This window comes from Nesoenas mayeri (assembly GCF_963082525.1).
Source record: "Nesoenas mayeri genome assembly, chromosome: 3".
Taxonomy (NCBI): Eukaryota; Metazoa; Chordata; class Aves; order Columbiformes; family Columbidae; genus Nesoenas; species Nesoenas mayeri.
The window spans coordinates 19,309,083-19,334,589 of NC_137544.1; the positions used below are offsets into that span (position 1 = coordinate 19,309,083).

The window sequence follows — 25,507 nt, forward strand, 5'->3', positions numbered from 1 at the left end:
AATCAATTGGGGTGATTTTTTTTTCTTTTTAATTACATACACTTGAAGTACTTGAATAAAAACAAACGCAATTTTTAAAATGTATTACACAACGGCAAAAAAAAATTATATATATGTGGAAATCTGTTCAATTAATGTAATTGTTCATGGGAGAATTAACAAATCTGTGTTTAAATATTATTTGAAGAAACACTGAATTCTTTAGAAGGTGGAGAAGATGATTATAGCATTGCTGCATGTCAGAATGGTCTTAAAAATTATTGCATTTAGAAATAACCAATGTAATTGTCTCACAGAGGATCTGTCACATAAGTGGAAAAATTAACTTCACGTACTACTCTGTTTTCAAGCGCCACATGACTATGAAAAATCTTTCTTAAAAACTCCCTGCTCCTCCATACAGGGATATTTCTGAAAACTGAAAGACTCACAACTGCTCCATAGCCAATGCACTGAAATGCAAATTACAGATGGAATTCATTATGCATTAACATGCAGTTGTGGGTAACCAGAAAGTTATTGTAGAATGCTAAATTTCTAACTTAACAGCTGTGAGATAGCCCCTAAATACAACTGGTCTTAAGAAGTATCTGAGCTGCAGTATTTTTGAAGAACTATTTCCAAAAAGGTGACAATTAGTATTCACAAATATATTTCTATTACTAGAAGAAAAAAGCACAAACAAGACCAAACTAGAAGAAAGGTGAGAACTGTGCATGCACGTGGATTTGTGTGTACACAAAAACACTGTAAGTGTTAAAAACAATTCACAGTCAAAATGAAAGTGAACTTCTTGAAAAAATATATTACCAGCATTTTCTTATTTATATATTATACTTCGTTTGGGATGACAACTCCTGCTTTTCTCCACTTCCTTTTTCAAAAAGAAAATTCCCTAAAAACTGAACCTACATTACATATCTCCTTAAAAACACAAATGCTTACTAATTCTTAAAAATACCTAAAGTTTAATGGAAGATTATTTCTGTTAAAAACAGAAATGTTATGATCACAATATTATTATGAATACACATTTCTGTTTTCCATAATTCTCATAAAAAAGGATATTATATTTCATGTAAAGCAGTATTTGGATAGCTGGATCATATCTAAAAAATGCACGATTTTTGAGGTATCGTAATATTAAAAATGGAGCCCCGTTTGGGAAGTAGCTTAGGAAACATCGGAGGGTCAGGTTTGTCATGACTTTGGGCAATCAAAGAGCAGGGAGCAAGGAGTGCAGGTCTTGGCCTGTGAAGATGATACTGGTGACAGCTCTGCTCTGAGGCTGCTGCTGCTAATTGATTTGTGAAGCACAGAGAAGCTCAGGAAAACAACAGTTTGTTGCATGCTCAGAATGGTGATATCCCTGCTTCCCTGACCATGACATGAATGCCAGAAGAAGTTTCATTTCTGTTTCTTGAGTACAAGGAGAAGCTCAGTGTTGTACCAAATGTAGTAGGATTCCTTCAAAAACAGCAACCAAGCTACAAAAAACCCCAACAGCAGAAGCCAGTTACTTTTGCTTTTATTTCTTCCTCTTCTGCCTCTACCCACTAGTGAGGATTTAAAGTTGAAAGAAGGCATCTTACAAATGAGATAGGTTGACAAGGGAGGATGTATTTAGATGTTCTGGATCTTCATCATATACAAAGGCTACAGTATTATTAATTCTCCCAAACAGAGAAACATTCCTAGTGCACAGTTTGAAAAAGACAGAGCACATAATAGCTTTTAATTACAGCATTTAGTTAAGTGTTTGAAAAATTCAATTTAAAAATGCAAATTCAGTATTGTTATTACATGTTCTCCAGGATTATTTGGGGAGAAATAAGTGCAGATATGTTCCCAAAGAACATTACTGCAAATGGTTATCTATTAAGTAAGACATTATTAAGTCTAATTAATTCTTCACTAAGCAAAGCCTCCATGTACAGTCAGGTAGTCTTCCCTTATCTATGCACCAGCAATTCTGCACTTTCTCTGACATTCTATTCTGGAATATACGGTACCTCTGCAGTTGCTGCCACCCACGTACCTTCATCATTAGCAGACAGTTTGCCATGGAGTACATCACCCGGCCCAGACGCGACCTCCACAGCTGAACAGAGGCTGCAAAATAAGAGCAGCGTGTGAATTCGCACAAATAAATTAGAGGCTCTTTCTTGCCATCAATTATTGGTCCTATGAATTACGATTTTGAAAGATCCTCCTCGTTAACACCACTGGGTTTCAGACTAGAATTTTTAATTGTCAGCCACACTGCACCATCAGACAGAAAATTCTGCATCTTTGAGGAAAGAGCTCAAGCGGCTCTGGGGACCATTCACAATGCAACAATTTGGAGCACCAGACAACCGCTCAGCTTTGAGCTCAGGCCATGTATTAAACACTAAAAGAAGCCACACATCTTCCAGTATCAGAACAAAAGGTGCATAAAAATATTCAAGTGACAATAAGCCTCAGTTTAAAAACATGCAATCTACAGCATTAAATGTGGTAAACTCAAAAATCAAACACAGCTAAAATGTCATTTCAGAGCCAAAACATGCAGGGTGAGAACCGTCTGCGTCTGGGACTGTTTGTGCTTGCCTCTGGCTTAGAGAAATGCTGGAAAAAAATCTGCCAAGCCTGTCTGCTTTCCCCACGCCCCTGGAGCCTGCAGGCATTAAAAGCTGCAGCAGCAGATTTCTCTCTCTTGCTTTGCAGACAGACTCGTGATGCAAGAGAATGGTTCACACAGATCCTTATTCTCTCCTGTGTGACAGTACCATAGATCAATGCTAGAAATATTCCTCTAATCCTCAAAAATTAACATTAGAAGTATTAATTTAGTAGATTTGGAAAATAAATGTATCTCAGTCAATCAGCTGTCACGGTCACTGTAATGATTGGAAAGGGAGGGAGGAAAGGGAGAAGAGGCTCTTTCAACATGATTGTGATAACTGAGACCGCTCATTTGTATCAGTAATGTAGTCTCTGATGAAAGCATGGCAGGTCACATAGATAATTCTTTCAGCACACATAAATGCCATTACAAATAAGAAGAGAGAGCGGTGAAATGTCTAGTCCCCTTCCTAAAATCTCCTTCAATCCTCTCCAAAAAACTCCTTCAATCCTCTCCAACAACAAAACAAAACAAAACAAACCCAAACAAAGCAAACCTATTCTGTGATTCTGTGAATATTCCCAAATTACCTTTGTCAAAAGAGGGGCATAATGTGTGGCCCAAGACTGAACCCAGTTTTTCATCCACTGTACCTTAAAATAACTAATTACTCCTAGCTTTTGTTTTACAAATTCCCCCTTGACAACACATGCCTACTTCCGTTAATGGAGAGGATGCTGTAAACCATGAGCAAATATTTTATGCTACATTTCTGTTTTTCTTACCTTGTGAGTATCTGTAAAACTTGGACATAATTAAATAACACTCCTTTATAATTTCACTTATGTTAATCTCTCCTTTTTGCATGTCCTCATAGTTTGATAACCACATTCAGCTTTTTAGGACTCAGGTGACAATAAATGAGATGCTGATTCCTGCAGTGGGGTTATCTAGATTTCCTTTGAACAATCCAATAGCATCAGCTCCGGTTCTCAAACAGGACTGCAAAGCAGGGAGACCCGATGTCTGCAGTCTGTGCTATAGTATAAATTGAACAGGAACCTGATCTGGAAATTCTGCAGCTCAGTGGGATGAGGCTTCTTAGCACAGGCAGAAAGGGGTTAATGAAAACCTGCAAAGCAGTAAACATCATTGAAAACCCGACAGCCCACCACTGTGTGTTACTGAGATGCCTGAAACCCACTCTGCAGGTCCACACAGCTGTGCTGCCGCTCTAAGCATTTGTTTTTCCTTGTTATTTATCAAGGACTCTGCACTCCACACTGCCATTCATTTCAATAGGAGCTCTGTGCACTGAGAAGTTGCAAAATTGGCATTTTATAGAATGCGTTACCAAGCAAGTGGTGCAATGCTAAATCTCTCTGCCTGTTGAAAAACTGGCAAATGAGGCGCGCTGTTCCAGACTAGAGGAGATGTACGTGATAAGTCGATCGGAGTGGCACCTTCTTACACCAGCAATAAGGAAATTAGATGCTAAGCATAATCCCCATAATGAATTAAGGCTGTCTTCACAGAAAGTTAATAAGGTTTGCTTCAGTTAGTCTCACATGAAAAAATCCAAACCCATTATCAGCCTCCTGGAGCTCCAACGGCAGCAGATGAGCAGACAGGGAGAGGACCTGGCTGACCTCCACAGACACGAGCAGTCAACAGCCTCTGCAAAGGTCCCACGGGCTTTTCCGCAGTCTTAAACCCACAGGCAGCTGCACAGCAGACATACAAAGATCTCTCCAAATTTTCAGCAGCCTTTTCCCTTGGTAACTACTAGCTGCTGCTTTTCTAACCATGCCTCCTCCTGAGCTCATCTCAGCTCTAAAGCAGAAGCAGAGAGGAAAAGCAAGGAGCCAGAAACTCAACAAGAGGCAGACTGCAGGATTATGACACAGCCAGGAAAAAGTCCTTGTACCTTAAAAGGGGATCAGAGTCTTGATTTTACAGGGAGGGAAAAAAAAAAAAAATATGGGGACAATAGGGACAAAAATGAGGGTAGAAAGGGGTAACAAGGAAAAGGAGGTAAAAGAAGGGAGGCAAGAAGAACAGGGAATACACAGAGAGAACAGAAACTTCCAGAGTGCTGTGGATAATTTATACTTTTCCTATCTCTTTTGAGAATAAATGTATTGATTTAGCTATTTTGCAAATGCCTTTATGATACATGCTGCTCACATGTGCGTTCACTTTTTTAGGACACGTCTAGATGGTGCATTAAGTTAAAGCATAACGACACATTAAAGCTGCTTTACATCCAGTCAATCTGAAGACCAGGCAGAAGAGTGTAGACAGGTCTATGTCATTCCATGTACATATCATTTTAGGAATTTGTTTATATTAGAACTAACTCTGCTAACAACTATATGCAGTCTCTTCCTACCTCAGAGGCAGACTTTTACTTCGCATATCCTCTACGTAAATGTTATCCTAGAAATAAGTTGGTAAGATTTCCTTAGACTGTTAGCTGAAGCTGAAAGGTTTGTGTTGTCTTCCTATGATGTTTTTAACTTTCATAGCACTAAGCATCATGAGTGGTTCATATAACCTGTAGCAATGCCAAAAATGTCACGTCCTGTCCAATTCTTATGTGTACTTGAATCACCTAATTAGTACAAATTCCATTTAAAAAAAACCCAAACAAACAAACACGCTTGGACAATTAATTTGTCTGGATGATCTTTATCCAGTAATGTATCTTGCACTACTGAAGTTAAACAATTAAGATAAAAATAAAAGGAAAAAAAAATGCATATAAAATAATGAAAATGGTGATGTAGATGAATACCATCTAAATCTCATTGTAAAAAGTGAATTAGGTATTTCAGGAGCCTAAGTACATGCAGCTGCAGTGAGACTTTGCCATCTATGCAGGAGCATCCTAAGCCAGTGTAGCCCTTGTATGATGGCAGTTTGATCTAAAGAAATGTAGTGAATTTCAGACATAAGGACCAAGAGGAGTGAGCCAAGGCTTAAGATGAAACATCCATCTAGCTGCAACAGCAATACACTTACATATTAATCACTAAAGGACAGTAGTCATGGTCTTTGTTTCTTCTAAGTAGGAAAAAAAATGGATTTAGGGCACTGGTTTGATCAAGGGCAAAACTGTCAAATTAATACCAGCAAACAGAAGTACAAGGTGCATCATTTCAGAGGCTGAGTAGGCTACAAGATTGCAAAAATACTGTTTTAACAACTCTGGGGCAGTCCTGGGATAACTTCAGGTATACTTCAGCAATTGATAAAAACACACTGCCTGTGAAAAAAAAACTTTAAAGAATACCCACCTTGTCTGTTCTCCTGTGTAATGTTAGTCATACTTCCATCTTCAGCTAAGCCTTGTTCCAAATTTTCTAGTATCTGTAGTAAGTGTTTTAAAGTAACCAACATGAGTTTAAACAGCACTATATATTAAATACCATATATGTACAATGGACAGTCTATATGAAAACCAGCCCAGGAAGAAATGCTTCACCTAGGCACAACTGAAAATTATGGATTATTACCATTGCTAGATCAATTGCACAAAGTAAGAAAGCCATTGTACAGTAGAAGAATATTAGACCTCAGGTTTATGATACTTACAGAACGCTAAATATCAGCACAATCTAGGGACATAAACATTTTGTTAAGCAAAACATGAAATATGCTTCACCAAAGAATGAATGCTAATGACCACAAAGAAAGTCAAACTGATTTTTCATAGAAAGCCACTGCCTCTTGACACTCCCACCCTAAGTATGGGCTCTGCTTTCATATTTTTGTCCTTAATGAAGCACTCCTCTTAGTTCTTTCTGCAATTTCCTTCTCAAAGTTTGGGTTTTATTCCTTCTTTTTATTTATTATAGATTTTAAATTGTGTAAACTGTTGAGTGAATGAAACATTTGTTGTGTTATTGGAAGAATGAAAATGTATACTTAATGAAGCTTGTGTCTTCAGCACTTTTAAAATAAATATGCAAGTTCCATTTGAAATGCAAGGCAACTTTTCTTTTTTCTAATCCCATTACAGATTCTCTAAATTTGTTTACTGATTCCCACAGATCAACTCATTTTTCCTGTTACGGATTTATAACTTTGGGTGTTATACTTGAGATTTCCTTCAGATACCATTAAGGCCACTTGCACTTTAATCAGCTGCTGTGGTTAGCTGATGAGGAAATACAAGACGCTTCCTCGTCCGGGGACTGAGTGCACTTCCGAACACGGACATCTCAGCTTCTGTCAGGAGAAGAAGAATTTTTTTTTCCTACACCAGCAAGAAAACATATGAAATCCTCCAAAACAGAGACAGGCAGAATTAATCTGGCCTCAGACAGCATGTTGGTGCCTTCTACAGCCAATGAAGAGCAATTGGTACCCCCAGAAAGCCAGTTCGTGCCACCTATTTTAGATATCTTAAGGTGGAAGGAATTACCTTAAGAGATACCAATCTCTTTTCACAGACCAGAGTAAAAGCTTGAAGTGAGGTGCCATAAATTTAGCTACAAGGGACTTATAAGCAAGGAGACACACATGATGAAATAACAGCAGTTACCACATGCCAGCTGAGCCAGGGTAATTTTCCCAATACGAATTGTTAGCCCATGACAAATACAAGGCAATGTGATTTACTGCACACCTTGTTGGCCAAGGGCGAGGTGACGTTGCCTCACCTGCAGCTCTGGGAGGCTCTGAGCACACACCAGGAGATCCTGCGGCTTTGCTGACAGGTGGCTATTTATGAGATTGCAGTGGCACGCCAGCGAGACTCAATCGCAGCCCCACTTTCAAAAGCAGCGTAGCCACTTCGAAATCACTCACAAACCACAGCACCACATCAAAGTATTCAATGCCTGGTGCATAACGAGGCGCCTGGTGTATAACAAGGTACCTGGTCAGAGGAAAAGCATTCTCTCCCACAAACCAAAACCACCTTAACGTCTATTTTCTGTCCAGTCTAAGAATCCTGATCTTCCTCTTCCCCTGGCAAACAGCCACTGATCACTTCTCATTCTTAAGAAGGCTCTGAGTTCTTACTCTTTAAATGGTCTAAAACCAACAATGTGCCTTCCATCAATGAGACACACTGTCTTACTTAAAAAGAAAAAGACAACCCGTTTGTTTAACACCCTTCTCTGAAAATGTGCTCACTAACATCATCAAAAAAGAAAGAATTAGATATTAGCATACAATTAGAGTATTACATTAACCATTCTGTGACATTTCTTGGGGATATCTAGCCATCACCTCAAGCTCAATTTAATTAAAACAGAACTTGGTGCTGATTTGAGGCTAATTTTTTTACTCCCCAGGTTTATCTCCTTTTGCCCTTCTTAAGTACATGAATGTCATCCAATATTTAGGTATTTCCCCAGTTTTCCAAGAATTGTTTAATAATATTAATGATTCACGTAGTTCTTCAGTATCTGGGTTAGCTGGCAAGAAATGTTTAATTGTAGCAAATCCCCTCATCTCACTTTTCAACTGGTGGTAAACTCTTTATTCGAGTGAAATCACATAGGATAGCTCTAAACATCCTTTTCTATTTTAGAGAAATACGATTGAATGCTTCTACTGTGCACTTTAAACATCAGTTTTACATAGGACCTGTGCTGTTTCTTGTTTTGAATATTTATGAACATACATGCTCATTATTTCACTGGCTAGCATTATTTCACTGACCCTTCTGTTTCATTCGCTATCAATCGCCTCTATACTGTAACTACTAACTTATACGCACCACCATTTGCATTCCTAGTTTCCCATCCATATGTATCTCTTTTTAATACTTTATTTCTTGTTCCACAACTTTTCATCAGCATTTAGTTTTTTACCTAAAATAACCTTTTTTTGGTGCTTCTGCAATTGTGGCTTTTGGGTACTTTGACTGGTGCAGGATCAGCATTATTTCTACAAACTCACCAAAATAGGTGTAAAGACAAATACCTCCCAGACTGAAGTACCATATGAGAAACAGAATACTTATGTGACGTTAGTCACTGAGCCAGAACTGGATGTTGCATGAAAATAAAAGCCAAAACTATCAGTAGCCAAGAAACTGAAAAGTTTCCCAATTTAGAAGTAAGCCAGCAAACCAGATGTGAAGAGTGTGTATGGAAAAGCCAGGGAGGAACACAACTACTCATGGAGGAGACTGGTGGAACTACAGAGGGAGCGGCTGGTGGACACAGGGCAGAAAGTATTTTTGCAAAGTTTTGCAGAGGTGACACTTGGAGAGGCTTTTCTAAGGAGCAAGACTGTTAATCCACTTGCCACTGATCCACCTACGTGTTAGAAGAGCCCCGTACAGCTCTGCCACTTGAAGGATTAGGGTTAAAAAGTGAAATACGCTGCACTATGGGATGTGGGCATTTTTAGGAGCTCTCCCCCAATCAGCTGGGGAGCTTAAGTATATGAACATGGGAGGAGTTTACTTTAAGCCTGACTGTTGTTCTTTTCATATTTTGGTCTCCAGATAAGCATTTATTAGCATGTCCTCAGCATTATGAGCACTAAAGCAATCACGCCTATGTTTTTAAATTAATATTTGAAAAGAACAAGCCCTTTTGTGATTTAAATTACTATTGTTACTCTTACTGCTTGGCTGTTTGGAGACCATTTATTTCAAGGTGGACTTACAAGGACAACAACTCATTGAGGCAATTCATGTTGGGAAGACTAGCAATAAAACAAGGACAGGAACAATTTCACTGGATTCCTCCCCCAAGCTATAATAGGCATTTGGCACTACAGATTCTCTCTCCCAAATGCTGTACCCATAGACAGAGATGTAAAATATCCAACCAGATCTTCATTACAAATTTGCAGGAACACTGGAAAAGGTAAAAATTTTATTGTTTATACACGAGAAATGAAAATGATGTTTTTGCACTCAACCTCCAATCCTGCTTCAGGTACCAGAAATAAGTACGAAGATGGGGCTGAAGAGACTGAGTTAGCAAAATCGTAACAAATAAATATGGTTAGATCTTTAAATTAAATGGCTAGTCCATAGTTGACAATCGTCTGTAGAATGCATACAACAAAAAGCAAGAGGGAATTTAGCAGGTTAAAAGGAGGCATCAGATAGGAAAAAAAACCCCCACAATTACATTAAGGAAGAGAAACAAAACAGAAGGACAAATTTTCTTCTGATAAGAATGCTTTAGCATTAGTCTGGAATAGCCTCCCAGGGGATGTGGCCTCAGCTCTGTAGGCCAGCTCATTAAAAACTGGAAAACAACCTTGTGTTGCAGAGAGACAGACTAGGTGAGCTAATAGGTCTTTTCTGTCTTTCTGCTTTTACGACTCCAAGATCATCTCATTTGGATAATGACTATTCCTACGCCCTTCTGTAAATACAGATGACTAAAGATTATTTTTCCACTTTTAAAATAGGGAAGTAAAACACTAGAGGCTTTTGGTTGAAAGCTCCCCAATTAATTCTGTTATAAACCAAATGGTTCCCAAGTGTCATATACAAATATTAAGGCTAATGAGTGCACATCCTTTATATTATTTTCTTGGTTATGCCATGGGTTTTCATATGTATTACACACTTTATTCTTGAACAATCCAGGTGACATCGAGATTTTTAGACTATCAGCATTCTGCACAAAAAATTAAAACATATATCTAACGGATGTTTTTTGTCAGCCAACCCTGACTTCAAGTGGTTAAATTATCACCAATTGACAACTTTAAATACATATTTATCTTTACGAGCTGTCCTTTTTCACACTCTGCCTTCTACAGTTGTCTTTGATTTGCTCCAAAAGACAAGGTATTTAATTGAATGCAAACAAATGAAGTAATCTGCAACGAGGTGCCTAGAATAACTAATCAGAAATATTCCCTTGAGAAAGATGGTATGTTTTATTTGTGCGGTTGTAGTTTTCTGTGTACTGTACTTTAGAAGGGAGTATCCATCAGCACAGACAATGGCCTTCACTGGCTACTGCATCCTGGCTCTGGTGGAACCTGTCAGAAGCAAAGGGAGACTTGCTGCCCTCTGTGTCTTGTCTGGCAAAAGCACAACAGCAAGAGAAGTACATTGTCTACTGTTTTACTTCTTTTAGTAAGAGCTACCACAGAGGAGGACGTACCCTAAAATGGAAGAGGAATTTAGTTGCTTCTATTAGTGAGCTCCTTATTTGTATCAAGATGGACTAAAAAAATGTCATCATTTAAACTTAATATTCTTTATAAGGACAATCAAATGTATTCCTTAAACATCAGAAATGTTAGCGTACAGAGAAGGTGTTACCTTGGCGCAGATTATCTTCATGCTATGCAGTCTGTCCAGTGATTCCTGAGGATTGCCGAGGTACTGAGGAAGTTCAGCATGTAAAATCCGCATGGAGAAAGGAACCATGGAACCTAGAAACAATGTTTTTAAGTGTGTTTGCTATAATGTTCAGTTTGCGATTTGTCTACATTTCACAAGGTATTTCTCACTAGCGTATATGACATCAAGTCCATTTTACCTTCATATCTGTCTCCTAATGAAAGATGTGAAATGGTTTAAACAGGTAAACGTATATGTAACCATAATCAAGAAGGCAAGGAAAAGGTGCATCTAATTCAAATTTTCAAAACCAAGCTGTGCATGGAAGTACCAATGTTTCATTAAAGACTTTTATAAACTAATTAAAATGAAGGAGTAAAAAAACGGAAGTTTACTCAAGTTGCACATACATCACTACTCCTAACATTTAATATTTATGCATATTTTACAATCAATGCAGAAGAAAGAAGATGAAATTATTTGCCTTAAAAGCATCCTTGTGAAGAAGTTATATAACCAGCACATGCAAAACCACTTCATGTAATCCTTTTCCAAATAAAAACACTATGAAGGGCCCCTATATTACAGAAAAATAACCCAAACCACCAGAAAATCAACATGAGTGAAAAGAAATAAAAATGGTATAATGAAGAAAAAAAATACTATAATAGAATCATTAAATCTAAAAATATATGAAGTCCTCTGGGACTTTTTTGTTTCTTTTTTCTATTAATATCCATATGCTTGTGTAAAGGTCTGAGTCCATGATGCTGAGCAGAGACCATTCAATTGCTCCAAAGATGACTTTAGTCTGAGTTTTACTTCATTTATGTTCACTCTTCCACAGACAGTTACTAAATTACTCTATACTGTGAGACTGACCTTCATAGAGATGGTGTATTTTGTGTATTTTCTGGTTTACTGAAATAATCAAATAGGGAAAGAATTTTAAGGAATATTTGGGGAGAAAACCAAATTTCTTTCTTTTCAAATTAGTTTACTTTTATCTTCATTATTATTATAATATTTACCAAAGACCCAGTCCTCTTAAGTTCTTGAGCATCCTGGGTGACTGCAAGGGCAGTTTCAGGGGCTTTAGGGACTCCTAGTGTGTGCAATGTCTTGCTTTCCGATAACTGCATATCCTGACACACAGACAATACTGAACATAAACTAAATACTATTATTAAAAAGAAACCAGAGATAGTATAATGGGGAAATAGCCTCACAAAATACCATGCTACAATTCTAATATTTTAATATAAACTATTTTCTTACTTTAGACATATCCTAAGGGGATTTTCTCTCCAGTCACTGCTTGCCTCACCTTTTCTCAAAAATAGGACTCAGGACCTTTTTAGAAAGACTTTTGCACCTGTTCTTAACAGGCTTTTATGTCAAAGAGCTAAATGCTATATAGAATGAGTCACTGCCTCTAGACATCTTTTTAAAGGTTGACAAAATTTTAATCACAAAACTCACTAATTAATGACCTTCAGAGTAAGCCACTTACGTCTACATAAATTCTCTTTTACCAGTGCTAAATATTCCCCATGGCTTCCATGACTGCTCTGTTCCCATAACGGATGTACACATGAGTTTCATGAACATGGAAGAGAGATTAAGAAAACAGAACTGTCTTTGAAAGTCTATTAAGAGAAGGTTCTTCAACCTGTAACAAAAGATGTGAAATATTTTATATATGTACCTATATGTATACTATATGCTAGTACTTAGCATGACATGAGATCACATGTGGGCTGAACAACAATGAAAAGAAAGGCAAAAATAATTTAAGAGTAAATTCCATGCCAGAACACAGAAAAATTGCTTTGTAGACATGTTGCGAGCTTAAGAACCTGCATTGCAAACCTAAAGAAAACAACGTGACCTGTGGTTGGTTCTGTCTCTACCACCCCTCTGGTGACTCGGTTCTAACTCTACCACCCAACAGTAATCCTGCTAAGAAAAGCAGTGCCTAAAACCAGATAGTTTGGGACTGTCCTTTTGGACAAAGTAGTCCTACTTTACTGCTAATACATGAACCATGCACCTACTGCTGCATTCACTAGGACTTCTGAGGCAAAGGTATAAAATTGGTTCATCAGTAAAGCTCTGAAAAATCCAAGATATAAACCAAAAGGAATCTAAAGTTTTAGCAGTATTTTTGGTTAATGACTGCGTTCAGCATTTTCAACTCTGAACAAGTTTGTATCGTAACAGTCTCCTGTAAAATGCAGCAGAAGGTCAACTCGATAAATACTCATATAGAAAAACTGAACTGGTAACAAAACAGCTCAACATAGGACAGACGGATATTTAATGGAGCACAGATGAAATGTCTCACATTATCCATTTTTATAAAATTTATATAATGTATTGTAAAACACTTTGTAGCATGGCATATTTTGTAAAGTATTGATCTTATATCTTACTGAATGAAGCTGCACTATTATGATCCATGTGAGGGGAAGGAATAACCCATTACCAATTTACATCATCAGAAGTGGTGTCACAGGATGTCAGAATGATGAATGTGACTCCAGGCCAGCTTAGACTCCATAACAATCTGATTTATTTCCTATCACAACTAAGACCTCAGTTGTAATAGGCATTCAGAACTGTATTACTTTGAAATGTACTTTATTAATATATTTTTTCTCAACCACTTAGTATCTCCTTCAGAGCATGTGACCAAAAAGCATTCCAGTGTTCTCCTCAGTAGGTACATCAAGTGTGATGACAGGTCTCTCAAACAGAGCCAGAAGTTTCTGGCCAACAGCGTAAGGGTACTCACTGTAATGACTTTTCAAACCAGTTTATATTGCTGTTTCACACAGGAAGATCTCAAACTCTAGCATCTGTTTCTTCTCTTTCTATTTGAAAGTCATGATATGACTAGTATCCTGCCAGAAAATCTACTGTGAGCATCTAGCAAATCTGTCCAGAGAATTTTTGTTACTTACTGCTTATTAAACAGGCTGCTAACTTTATTTGAAACGTCAGAAAAACCAACCGTTTCTGCCCTCTTCATCAGTTTCCCTGTAATTCTTCTGAACAGTAGATTTTCTTTTTTTTGAAGAAAGTAAAAAACTGTACATGTGCTTTCAAACAAATGTGGTAACTGGGGAAAACAGAAAACAAATGATCTTTTACCACTGGCAAGGCTGTCTTACCACTCCATGTAAACAGTATTTTGTAACTTCAAGTCAAATCAGATGAGCAAATTGCTCATAAAAAACCTGCTTATCCAAGTCACTCATCCAAGCTTATTCCTTAAATACTCTGTTTACAAAAAAGAAACTCTGAGATTTTTGGTTAAGTATGTTTTCCCAGATACATTCCTGTCTCCAAGTAAGTACACTCCTGTCTCTCAGTTAAATGATACAAAGTATGGAAAAGATATCTGAGTTCCTAAATTAATAAATGGATTTTCTGGTTATAAAAAATGACGATAAATTTACTTTAGATTGGGTAAAGCTTTCAATGAGTGCTATTATATAAAGTGCTAATACAATTTACATTCACTTCTCAAGAAGAAATACATTGCAGTGATACAAAACGCATGTGAAGAGATCTGCTCATCAAAACAATTCTGTAACTCCTGGTTAACAGCTGTAAAAACTGACAACACTCCCTTCCTCAAAGTACACTGCTACCATATTGTCTCCAGCATCCAAAATCTGAATTTGCTATTTTCTCAAACTAAGAAAATGGAACAATCACCTTTGAACTTCTCTGAAACAAAAATGTCAAGTAAGAGCCTGAGAAAAGCAATAGCAAATTACTAAAAATCTTTTCACAGGGTGGATGGTTATGAACCTTTGTTCTCGCAGGAATCAGCAAGGTGAACCTTGTGCGACCCATGGAAGAGAACACCAGGACCATGATGGGTTTGAAATGCAGCCCAGCAGAGCTTCATGGGGTGAGGAGGAGATGGAAAAGGCAAAGGAAAACTGTAATATGACTCTCGTGAATCTTCATCAAAGCCACATCAGTTCACTGATAAAAAGGTAAAAAGCAAAAAATAAGAGAATCACAGAAAGTGCTGGCTTGGAACAGTTAACCCTGAGCTCACCAATAACTCACCAAGAACTTTGGTTTAAACAACAGGACATGGATTTGTTGTTCTACGATGTCACCATATCATGTTGCATCAAAGGCTCCTCATTGAGCCTTTTCTGCTGAAAGAACAACAGTGTGGAGGAGCCCATTCCTGTTAAAAAACACATGACAGAAAAGGAAACTCCACACAAATCCACAAAACCAGAGCTTCCACTCTGTCTTGCAAGACACAGAAGTTGAACCTTTTGGTAAGCATTCCCTAACATTTTTATATTAAATTGGTGACAAATGAAAAAGGGTTGAGATGTAAAAAAGGTGTGTCTGAGATTTTATAAAACACTGTAATTTTCATTTTACATTGTCTAGGTTAACAAGAAAACAGCTGGGAAGATGTAAATGACATTTGTTGATGACTCTAGTAGATCAGTAATAACAGTGTTACCAAAGTCTGAAAGGCAGGTTGTAGAATTCAGAGTACAAAATTTAATTAAAAAGCAGATTAAAAGCAGGGATAAACCTATGCTTGCCTCAATAAACAGAGCTACACTGGGGAAAAAACAAAACAAGAAAGATTGACTACATTAACGCTAAGCTGTAACAATCATACATGTGCTTGTTAGATTAAGAATGACATTATATTGTCTGAAAGGTTTCACCTCCTTGCTTATGATTAGGCCACATGTTTGAGGGACACAGCACAACACATATTTCTTTGTAATAGGCTCCTATATGACTGTGATATCCCAGCAGGGATGAGAGAATTTTATATAAACACTGGATTCGGGCATGTGCCGCCTTTTGCAAAATTATTTGGAATCAAACTCATGTCCTCTATTATAACTCACTCAGTACTGAATTTAACAAGGCAACATGTCAAGAAAATATTTAAAACAAGCAGCATATCCTGTAATTAAAATGTTTATTGAAAAGCAGTGAAGGGCTGATTTCTAAAGAAGTAAAACCCTCTTACACAGCAAAACCACGTCAACTAAGCTTAGACGATTTCAACAAAAGACAATACCCTACAATTACTGCTATGTATTAAAATTTTATTTTTAAGTTAAGTAAGTCTTATTCTAGCTTGATGTTCTGCAGTTGACCTCTGTTGCTTCTCTTTACAGGTTCCATAATAATTTTATCTATTAAAAGTTCATAATGGAAAAATGGTTTAAGACTTCTTTTCTCAGCTCTCACTTTTAAATTTAGTAGAGAACCTTTTTCAAATAATATGATTTTTGATTGTCACTTTGGAATGAATTAATCTCATTGATATACATATATAATCATGATACAAAAGGCAACACTAAAAAGTGAAAAAAGGTCTGCTGAAAGGAAAATGGATACTCCAAAAGCATGGGAACAGATGGAATAAACAGTAAGATCAGGTAAAACTTTCTAAGACCACAGATTTCAATTTCTATTTATTTATGAACAGCTGCACATTTTCATAACTGTCGTAAGAGAAACATCACCTCATGTCAATCAAATTCGAACTGCAGCCCTCCTCTGCAGCCTTTTTAGAGTAGGAAAAAAGAGAGTATTCCAATGGCTACCTATTTTATCTCTGTATTTTCTTGTCGCAAAATAAGCAACCAGGAATGCTTTCTGATCTGCCTTCTACAGCTTATTCAACAAATCTTAAATACCAAAAAGTAGTAGTAGGGCAAATTATCATTTGTTGATAGTAGAAAGTGGGATCTTATGGCAATAAAAAACAAACCCTTTCTTCATTGGGTAAAAGAGCTACAGAAAATTCAGTTTCAGAAAGATATTCTGCTTTATGCATATGTAGGCACCGAAATATGTATATCCTCGCATTTTTATGCTCACACACACTTTTACATACTTCTACAATAGCATATTTGTATAACTGATAAGGAGATTTTTAAGAGTGATGTTGTAGTAATTTTGAATCCTAGTCTTACTGTCAATTAAAAGTACACTTAAAAATCCAGATTCAACAGACCAGCTTGAAGCTTTTATTACTTTAATTCCAGAGAAAATGAAGAAGAGATAGGAGCCCAAATGTTTGTAGTCATTGGAAGAAAATGTTTTGAAAATTGTACCTGAAATTGCATGTTTCCATATACTACACAATTTAATTGCACATGACATAAGAACACAGATATTCTGAATTAGGATTTGATTTTGAAAGTTTTCAAAAACACTTTTTCAGTAACCTGGAGTTATTTGCACTGAAGCAAGGAAAACATAAGACAAAGAATGCAGAAAAAACCTGCAACAACTGCCCTGCCGGAAAGAGATCACCGTAAATCTTACCTACTGGTAAGTGTAGTAAGGTAGAATTTAGAAATAAGTTACTTTCTCACTTTTTAAAGAAATACTGTGTAAAACTAGTACTGTCTATGAGACTACGTGGCCTTGGCAAAGAAAGCACAATTAAATACTTCAGCAGCACTCTACCCTCTTTAAATTATACATACATTTCTTCACTAAAATATCTGCTATTTTAGAAAAAAATTGTATTTGCAAGTCTGACTCCTCTGAATAGCCAACTGGAACCACAACAGTTGAATGGTATTTATTCAAGTCATATTATCTGATTTCACAGGTAGACGGTAGCTCTGAAGCAACAGAACAGCGAATTTAAAGAGACAACAGAGAGATGTACACAGTACTGTAAATAAAATAATTGGCAAACCAGTTCCCCTAGAGGCTTTAATATGTTTTCTACTGCCCAACATGAGCTTGAACGAAGAACTCTTCTGAGCAACTGCCAGGACTGAACCAGTCTGAGACGGGACTGTAAGTTCAGGCACAGCAGTATTTGTGATAATATATGACAAAACTATTTTTTAAATTTATTTTATTTTTTTTAATTTTTTCCCCACACCACTTCCCATTCTGCTACAGTTCTCTGACTAACCAAAAGTGCATGACAATGGGAAAAAAAAAGGCATTTATTTTATAGCATCATCCAAAACCATGTTGAGAAAAAAGGAAAATAAGCTTCAGCAAGGCTGCCTCCCACTGGCATGGACAAGTAGGAGAGAAGAAAAAAGGAAAACAGTAAACTCAAAATGGCCAAATGTCACTGTAAGGGAATCACTACTTTTACTGTGAAAGTGCATTGGAGGTAATTTCTGCGATCCATGCCTGTCCTTCCTTACGGCACAGACTGACACTGAGCAGCAGGACCAAGCTTGGGACCAAGCAGGCTGACCTTGCACTGCACACAGTCCGCTGCATCACAGCCCCCTGCCTGTAAAATGCCTTCTGTGGCTATCACAGCTGAATTCTGGCTGATTATCCTCACAGTAAGAGCAGCATCTCTGCATCAACATGCATATGACAAGTTTCCTATTATGTCTTTTGCTATTTTATAAGCTTATTAAATGCAATAATTATTATTATTACATTTCACCTTAGACATCAGCACTGAAAACTTGTTTACAGCATGGGTTTGAGTGACAGTTCGAGACCACGTATGATAGGATTCCTTTACGGGGATCTGAATTTCAAAACTGCATATAAAACAAATTAAGAGCACTCCTTGAGTAAAGAAGGACACATTAAAAATGAAAACTTACACAGCCAATTATTTTTGTATCAATTTTTTCATGTATTTCTGCTAAAACTTCTAACTACAGTGGATATCAGTAAAGTCATAAAGTAACGTAGACCTAGTGTAACATGCTAAAGCAATAGGTGTGATGTCTAGACACACTACTTGGAGAGAAATATATACATTATATTTATAATTATTTTTTAAAAAACTGTCACTATCCACCTGAAAGTGCCAGAATATTGCAGCACACACTCACATATACCACCTATGGTTGCAATACAGCCTCACTAAAAAACCTGATGCTAGAATTAGCAACAGAGTTCATGGGAAGGTGTACAGTATGAATGAAATTGGTTTCTAGAGCAGATACAACTAAGTATTTAAACATATGTTCCTTATTTAGGCACTTTGCACCAGACAACACAAGACAGATTTCATGTTAGAGGAATACAGATGATGCTGTGTCATCACAAGGATAATGGAAAGAGCAAAGTAGAAGAAACACCCCTACATATATAAACCTCTGGTCAGGGGAATAAAAGGCCTTTTTTCACTTGCGCACAAGTTTGGGTGTTTTTTCCTTCATGATTCAAAATAAATTATTCTCAATTATTGAAGCTTTAGAACACTGATTTTGTAGCACTAAGTTTTCTGCAATGTACTGGTCTATTAACCAGAAACAAGACCAAATTATCTCATAAAAAGAACGAAATGGCTTTTTAATGTTCTATTTTAATTGTTGGCTCTAACTCTTCCAGAAACACATGGGCATTACCAATGGAAAGGATATCTCAGGTTAGCTGATCTACTGCACGAGAGAGTTTGTAAGTATCATGAGGAACACAGAAACAAATGATATGAACAGAAGTGGGTCAGACTGTGTAAATATAAAGACACCACCCCTCCCCCCCAAAAAAAAAAAAAAAAAAGCCCTGAAATTCTTTAGTCATGAGAAGGATGACAAAAATTCAGCTTTATATACCCCACAGAGTACAATGGAGATGTGCAGGAAGCAATCTGGAACAGAGTTCCTGACCTAAGTACCTATTACAAACCAAAAAAATTATATATAAAATTGGACTTTTTGGCTTCTGTCTGGAGATTAATTTAGAACAAATAAATCCATAACTGAATAATTTTAACATTTTACTAGAAGATAAGAATGCTTTGCTCTCTGCCCCGCATCAAACACGAATGACCAAAGAGTGACTTAACCAACTCCCCTGACGGACCCCAGGATCCCAGCAGATCCCCCCACTTGGTGCACACCGACAGGCCATGGAGGTGACCGGAGGGGACTGCGGAAACCAGGGGAGGAAGGTTCAGAAAGATGAGATCTTACTGCCATGGTGAAGACAACAGTAAAGGGATCCATACACAGCATGGCTGCAAATGCCATACAAAACCTCAGCACAAAACAGAGATTAGTAGCATTGCCAGAAGGCAGAGAGGAAAATTAAGAGGATCGTATTGCCCATGTTAAGTTAAATTAATGGAAAAAATATCTTCCACTCCTCATACATTTACTTGGAATTTAAATGCTCTGAGGTATATTTCTAAGAGATTAATGGATGAGGGACTATCATCACCACTGTAAGAAGCTCAGGTATATAAGCTTCCCCTACTTCAAACAGAAAACACAGAAAACTTTCTAATTTATCACATTTCTTATTATGAATATTTTGAATACAAAGAAATGATGCAAAATGTTACTTGTATTACAATTAATGTGTACATTATTTATATCTATACTCTCATTTCTTAAATTGATTTTTAAGTGCTTACTCCATTTATATACCATGAATCAAAACTAACTTGTTGAAACAAAACTCCTCTTTTCATGCTTGTTACACCACAAAATGATACATAAAATTACCAAGTAGCAGTGGATTGTGGATTCATACTCATACATTCCAATCAAAACATGAGTGATTTATATCTACTTTATTATTTAAATTAGCTGGTTAACGATGCATGTATACTACATTTCTTTATCCATAATCCAGCACCATGTAGTTTAATGCTAGCCAGAAGAGAATTGCTTGTTCTCTCCTACATCCCTGCAAATAACATCTCTATCTTTCCTCACAACTACGTAAGGAAGGTTTGATAGCTGTTCCCACATCTTCATCACATTGTATTTACATTAAATATCTACAACCAGCAGGTCAGCTCCATTCAACCTTGATCTTGTTTTCTTTACTGATGATCAGATTATGGTCCCAGTTGGTATGATCAATTGTTAAACTGAGGCATGTAATAATGAAATAGAGTATGTTCCATATGCTCATCTTTTTACCACAGATACCTTCAGAACTCGTATGAGGGAGCTGCAATGGTTGCGTGGCTGCTGCAAAGATGGTTCAGTCACAGGTGCCTGTGACTGCTGGCCAGACTCTCCAGACCTGTTATGCCCTCTAGCACGAGGACTGAAATGCCTCAAAAGCTGACATGACCTGCAAGGATTATCTTCTTAGGCAAAATAACTTATTTTTAATACTGAAAAAGATGTGGAAACATACATACAGCCTGGGGAAGATAACTTCTCCTGTGCAGCACTGCATTATGTGCAAAGCTGCCAAAATACAACCAGATCCAAAGAACTGTCCAATCTGATGACCAAAACCCCCGCTGTTAAAAATAACACAGTTCCTTCCCAGTGCACTGAATATATTCAAGGCAAACCATGAAATTTTCGCCTGTGATTGCCTGAAGCATGAGTAAGGTCATGGGGATTTGTTCTAGGCAGTCCACATCGGCTTTGCTGGGCTACACCTGATCCTTGCATTACTAAACAGATGAAAAAAATCTTCTGCAAAAGATATTAAGTTTGCTTGACACCAGCTTCCCTTCCTCAGAGACTTCATCATCTCTGTAACTTTACAGCCCTCCTAACTGAGACTACCAGCATCTTATGCAAAATGCACTATATTTTTTTCAGAGAGAGGAGCTGCATATTATAACTGTTACTTGCAAGCATTTTATTATACATTGTACTTCAAATATGAAAGTCAAAGAACAGTAAGATCACTCAACTTTATATTTGTATCAGAGAGTTATTTATTTCTAAATAACTGATTTAGAAAAAATAAAATTTCAAAATAGCCTGAACAAGAGTAAAATTGCTCTTGAAAATGGCAGTTTCTCAAATTTGGACTCCTGGAGGGTGGTAGAGACCTGGAACAGGCTCCCCAGGGAGGTGTCATGGCCCCAAGCCTGACAGTGTTCAAGAAGAGACTGGACAACACCCTCAGACACATGGTGTGAACTGTGGGGTTGTCATATGCAGGGACAGGAGCTGGACTCAATGATGCTTGTCGATCCCTTCCAACTCAGGACATTCTGTGATTGTATATCCTGGGCAGTAGAAATATCTGGTTAACCTGTGGGCTATTGGGAGCAGTGCAAAGTAGTGCATTTATAAACTGCTTACAAAGAATTGAAACTGGTGGTGTATGAGATACATAGTAAATTACTACTTTTTATTTAGTGACAATTACTAAGCAAATAATATTACATTTAAGCAGTTTTAGTGTGTGCATTGTTGGTTTTTAGTAAAGAAAATAATCAAATTATCTCTTTTTTTAATAATCCTAGAAATCGGGAAATCCAAGGAAATAATACCTGGATTAGCACGTGTGCATGGACTTGTGAGTGTTAAAAATAGTATATTGATAGTATCTGGATGAATTGAAGAAGAAGAAAAGCTTATAGATTCTGTTTCCACAAACTCATCACCTTTCATAGCCTGCTTTTGGCTAAAATGAACTTAAAGTTTGGGTTTTTTAAAATTTCAATACCTTAGAACTAAATTGCTTTATTATATTTACTTGTGCAAAAACATTCCTCTTTCAAATCAATACTGTACCATCATAATGGAATACATTGCCTACCTAAATTGTGATGGAATAGTTTTACCCCTTATTGATATTCCTTATTGCTACCTCCATAAGGCAAACAATACTTTAACACAGTAGTTAATCATGTTCTTTGGGGGGGGGGGGGGAGAAAAGAAATAATCCAAATTTTGCTGATGCTTTAGAATTAAAAAAACCTGAAACCATTGTTTTATAATGACTGGTAAAAATGACAAAAATAAAAAGCATTTTATAAATCAAGTATCTTACCTTTTCGTCCAGGGTATACATGAGGGTAATATTCATAATAAAGATCAGGCTGGTCTAAATTTCCAAATGGTTCAAATTCCATTTCTGCATTTTGGAATAGATTCAGTTTTACCAGCAGTGCTAGTCTCACAAACCACAGCTAAAAATTAATACATATAAAAAAAGGAAAAGACCAGGTCTGTTATCAGCTTCAGTCACAGCCACATCCAAATACAATTTCAACTTTCTAATTGTTTCTGATAAAGCTGAGTAAAGATTTTCTATGTTACTTACTGATAAGAATCAGGATTTATATTTACATGCTCTTTAACAGAATATTTTCATATGATCACTAAAACAAAACACGCAGGACTGATGCTTTAAGTTTTAATTGTTTGTAAAGGTATTGAGATTTTGAAGATGAAGTTGAAAAACTAGCCTGCTTGAAAATTAGAACACCCTCTCTAAACTGACTTGCATGTAAGATCAAGCTTTTTTTCCAATCTTACGCATTCCTTAAAATCTAATTTTACTTTAAAAATATTTTGTTTAAGATGAAGACCTACGTTTTGTAAGCAAACAGAAAAAGTTACATGCTCCAATCCTTCAATAAGCTCAGTTTTCAGGTAACAATTAGGAAAAGAAGTTTGATTGTGTTAAAAACCATGCCACTGTGAGTATTGTTGGAAAAATGTGACAAAGGTGTATCTTTAAACGTACCTGTAAAGAATCTGTTGTATGGTTAGTAGGTAGCCCACTTTTTTTATAGCCTTGACCATGTGCAGTTAGAAGCCGCCCACACAAGTCAACTGCTGCCCTCCAGTTTTTACTGCTCTGGGAAGAAGAAAAAAGTAAGTAGCAAAATCATAAAGTCCCTAAAATGCATAACCGCTTATTTTGCCTGAAGCAGCTACATGTACCCATCAGTAATAATGACAAGGTCAGGAGAGCTGGCTGGAGTGAAGCAGAATGTCATTTGTCAAAGCTGCTCATCTAATTAGGCAAAAAGTGAAATCAAGCATACGAGTGAGTTAATATTACCAGAACACGAAAACAAAAGAATATACACCACCATATGGGATTCTAAACGGAAAGCTCTATCATGTTTGCTGATTTACCTGAACATACTACAATAGTCACGAATTTGCTTTCTCTTTAAAAGGAGAAAAAATTGCCAGCCATATTTCAATAATCACATTCAAGTTACTCTACTGTCATAAAGTATTTAACACCTATTCCTACCTCAGTGACTTCAGTATTACAGATTATAACCCCTAGTGCAGCTCATTTAATGAAAATAGACTTTCCTAACATAGCCCAGAACATAGAGCTTCTATCAATTAAGAACAAAGGATAAGAAACAATTCAATGCATAAAATGATAAATTCAGAACAATAACAATTGTTTCACCTATATCATTTAAACATTTGAATTTCCATCGCATGGCTAACTTAAAAATATTATTGTATATAGATATATATTTATTCATAAAACAAAAACCTTCCTAGTTAGACAAGTCAAACTGTCTTGTCACACTGTCATCCTATTAATGCTTCCGCCTTGTATATGCTAATGCAGGCATGTAAATGGCTAACACTACCAAAAACTTAAAACACATACTAATGCCCCACAGTCTTTAAACTATCATACTTTTCTATGATACAAAAGAGTTTTTCAAGAGACATGTATTCTTGTTCCCAAAAATACCTTTTTTCAAATATTTTCTTAAATACGTAAAAAATATAAATGTAACAGAAAACTGGCATATTGCCTGGTGAAATGCAAAGGAATAGAATATATTTTTATTGGTGGTTGCAAAGTTCAGGTACTCACCTTTAATTGGTATCTTATTAAATCCTCTCCAATGTTCAGAGTTCAGAAAATATGTCAGTACAGCAAACAGTTACACAGAAAAACTGGCTGAATAGTTTTCATCACTCTCTGGCCCCCATTTTGCAGCCATATGGTTCAAGTGGCCACTAGAGAGATCACCGTGCACTAACCACCTCATCTCTCTCCCCTGCATTGTCAAATCCCAGATAAAAATCTGAGCTCCACTTGAAATGCAGAAGTCAGTTGACAGCAAGACCACGAAGCAGCTCCTGAGACATCTATACTCTTATGGAAGAGCAGGAATTGATAATGCATTTATAACATCCTTTAACATAGGTCTGTATCAGCTTAGAAAAGCAGAAGGACACTGACATGGATTACCTGAAATTTATTCCACTTCTGCAGAGACAAATTATTTTCTTATTAACCTTAGAACAGAAGTGGACACAGACTCTAAAACCACTCAACTTTTCCTACCAAGGGAGAGTTAGGATCCAACAATAATAACGATATATTTATGAGAAACTTAGGTGCTACAACTTCTAAAATTCTATTTCAGGCATGGACAAAAAATACTTTTTCTTTATAGAACAAGACAGCCAGGAGAAGCAAGTCTGATGACCATTGTAAAAACAGTCCTTGCTGGAAAATGAAACATAATATTTATCATTATTTCAAAATTAGAGCTGCCTGCTGGTTATGGAGCATAATTCTCTGTGGAAGCTTAATAGATGGCTGCTGGTAGAGTAACTTCATCTGAAACTGGCAAGACACAGACTTGGAGTTGTGAGAGTTGCCAGTCCACCAGAAATCTTTATGCAGTTATTTCAAACACGCCTCAAAATCTTGCTGGTCAGTCACTTGCACATTTCCTGTGGTCCGCAGCCAAATAGTCCTTACAACCTGAGTCCCTTGTTCCTGAAAGTAATAGGGATGAATTTTGTTTCTAAGAGGCTCAAAGCAAATATGGATACTACAGCTGTAGATATAGCATCAAAAATACTGAAAACTATGTGAAATGGAGCTTATGAATTATAAATTCTGCTAAATGCACATCTAAAGATCTAGTGATGTTTCTAGTCCAT

General features: G+C 36.8%; 1 protein-coding gene across 5 annotated transcripts in view; it reads right to left on the reverse strand.

The window, feature by feature from the left end:
* The window catches only part of TRAPPC12 (trafficking protein particle complex subunit 12), a 51,974-nt gene that overhangs the window by 12,793 nt on the left and 13,674 nt on the right, over positions 1-25,507 (reverse strand). For all 5 annotated transcript variants that reach the window (XM_080342713.1, XM_080342714.1, XM_080342715.1 and 2 more), the window contains exons 4-8: positions 23,310-23,423; positions 22,611-22,749; positions 10,869-10,981; positions 5,908-5,980; positions 2,039-2,112 (exon numbers count right to left, since the gene is read on the reverse strand). In XM_080342713.1, the coding sequence (XP_080198839.1) occupies positions 2,039-2,112; positions 5,908-5,980; positions 10,869-10,981; positions 22,611-22,749; positions 23,310-23,423 (513 nt within the window). The remainder of the gene's footprint in view (positions 1-2,038; positions 2,113-5,907; positions 5,981-10,868; positions 10,982-22,610; positions 22,750-23,309; positions 23,424-25,507) is intronic.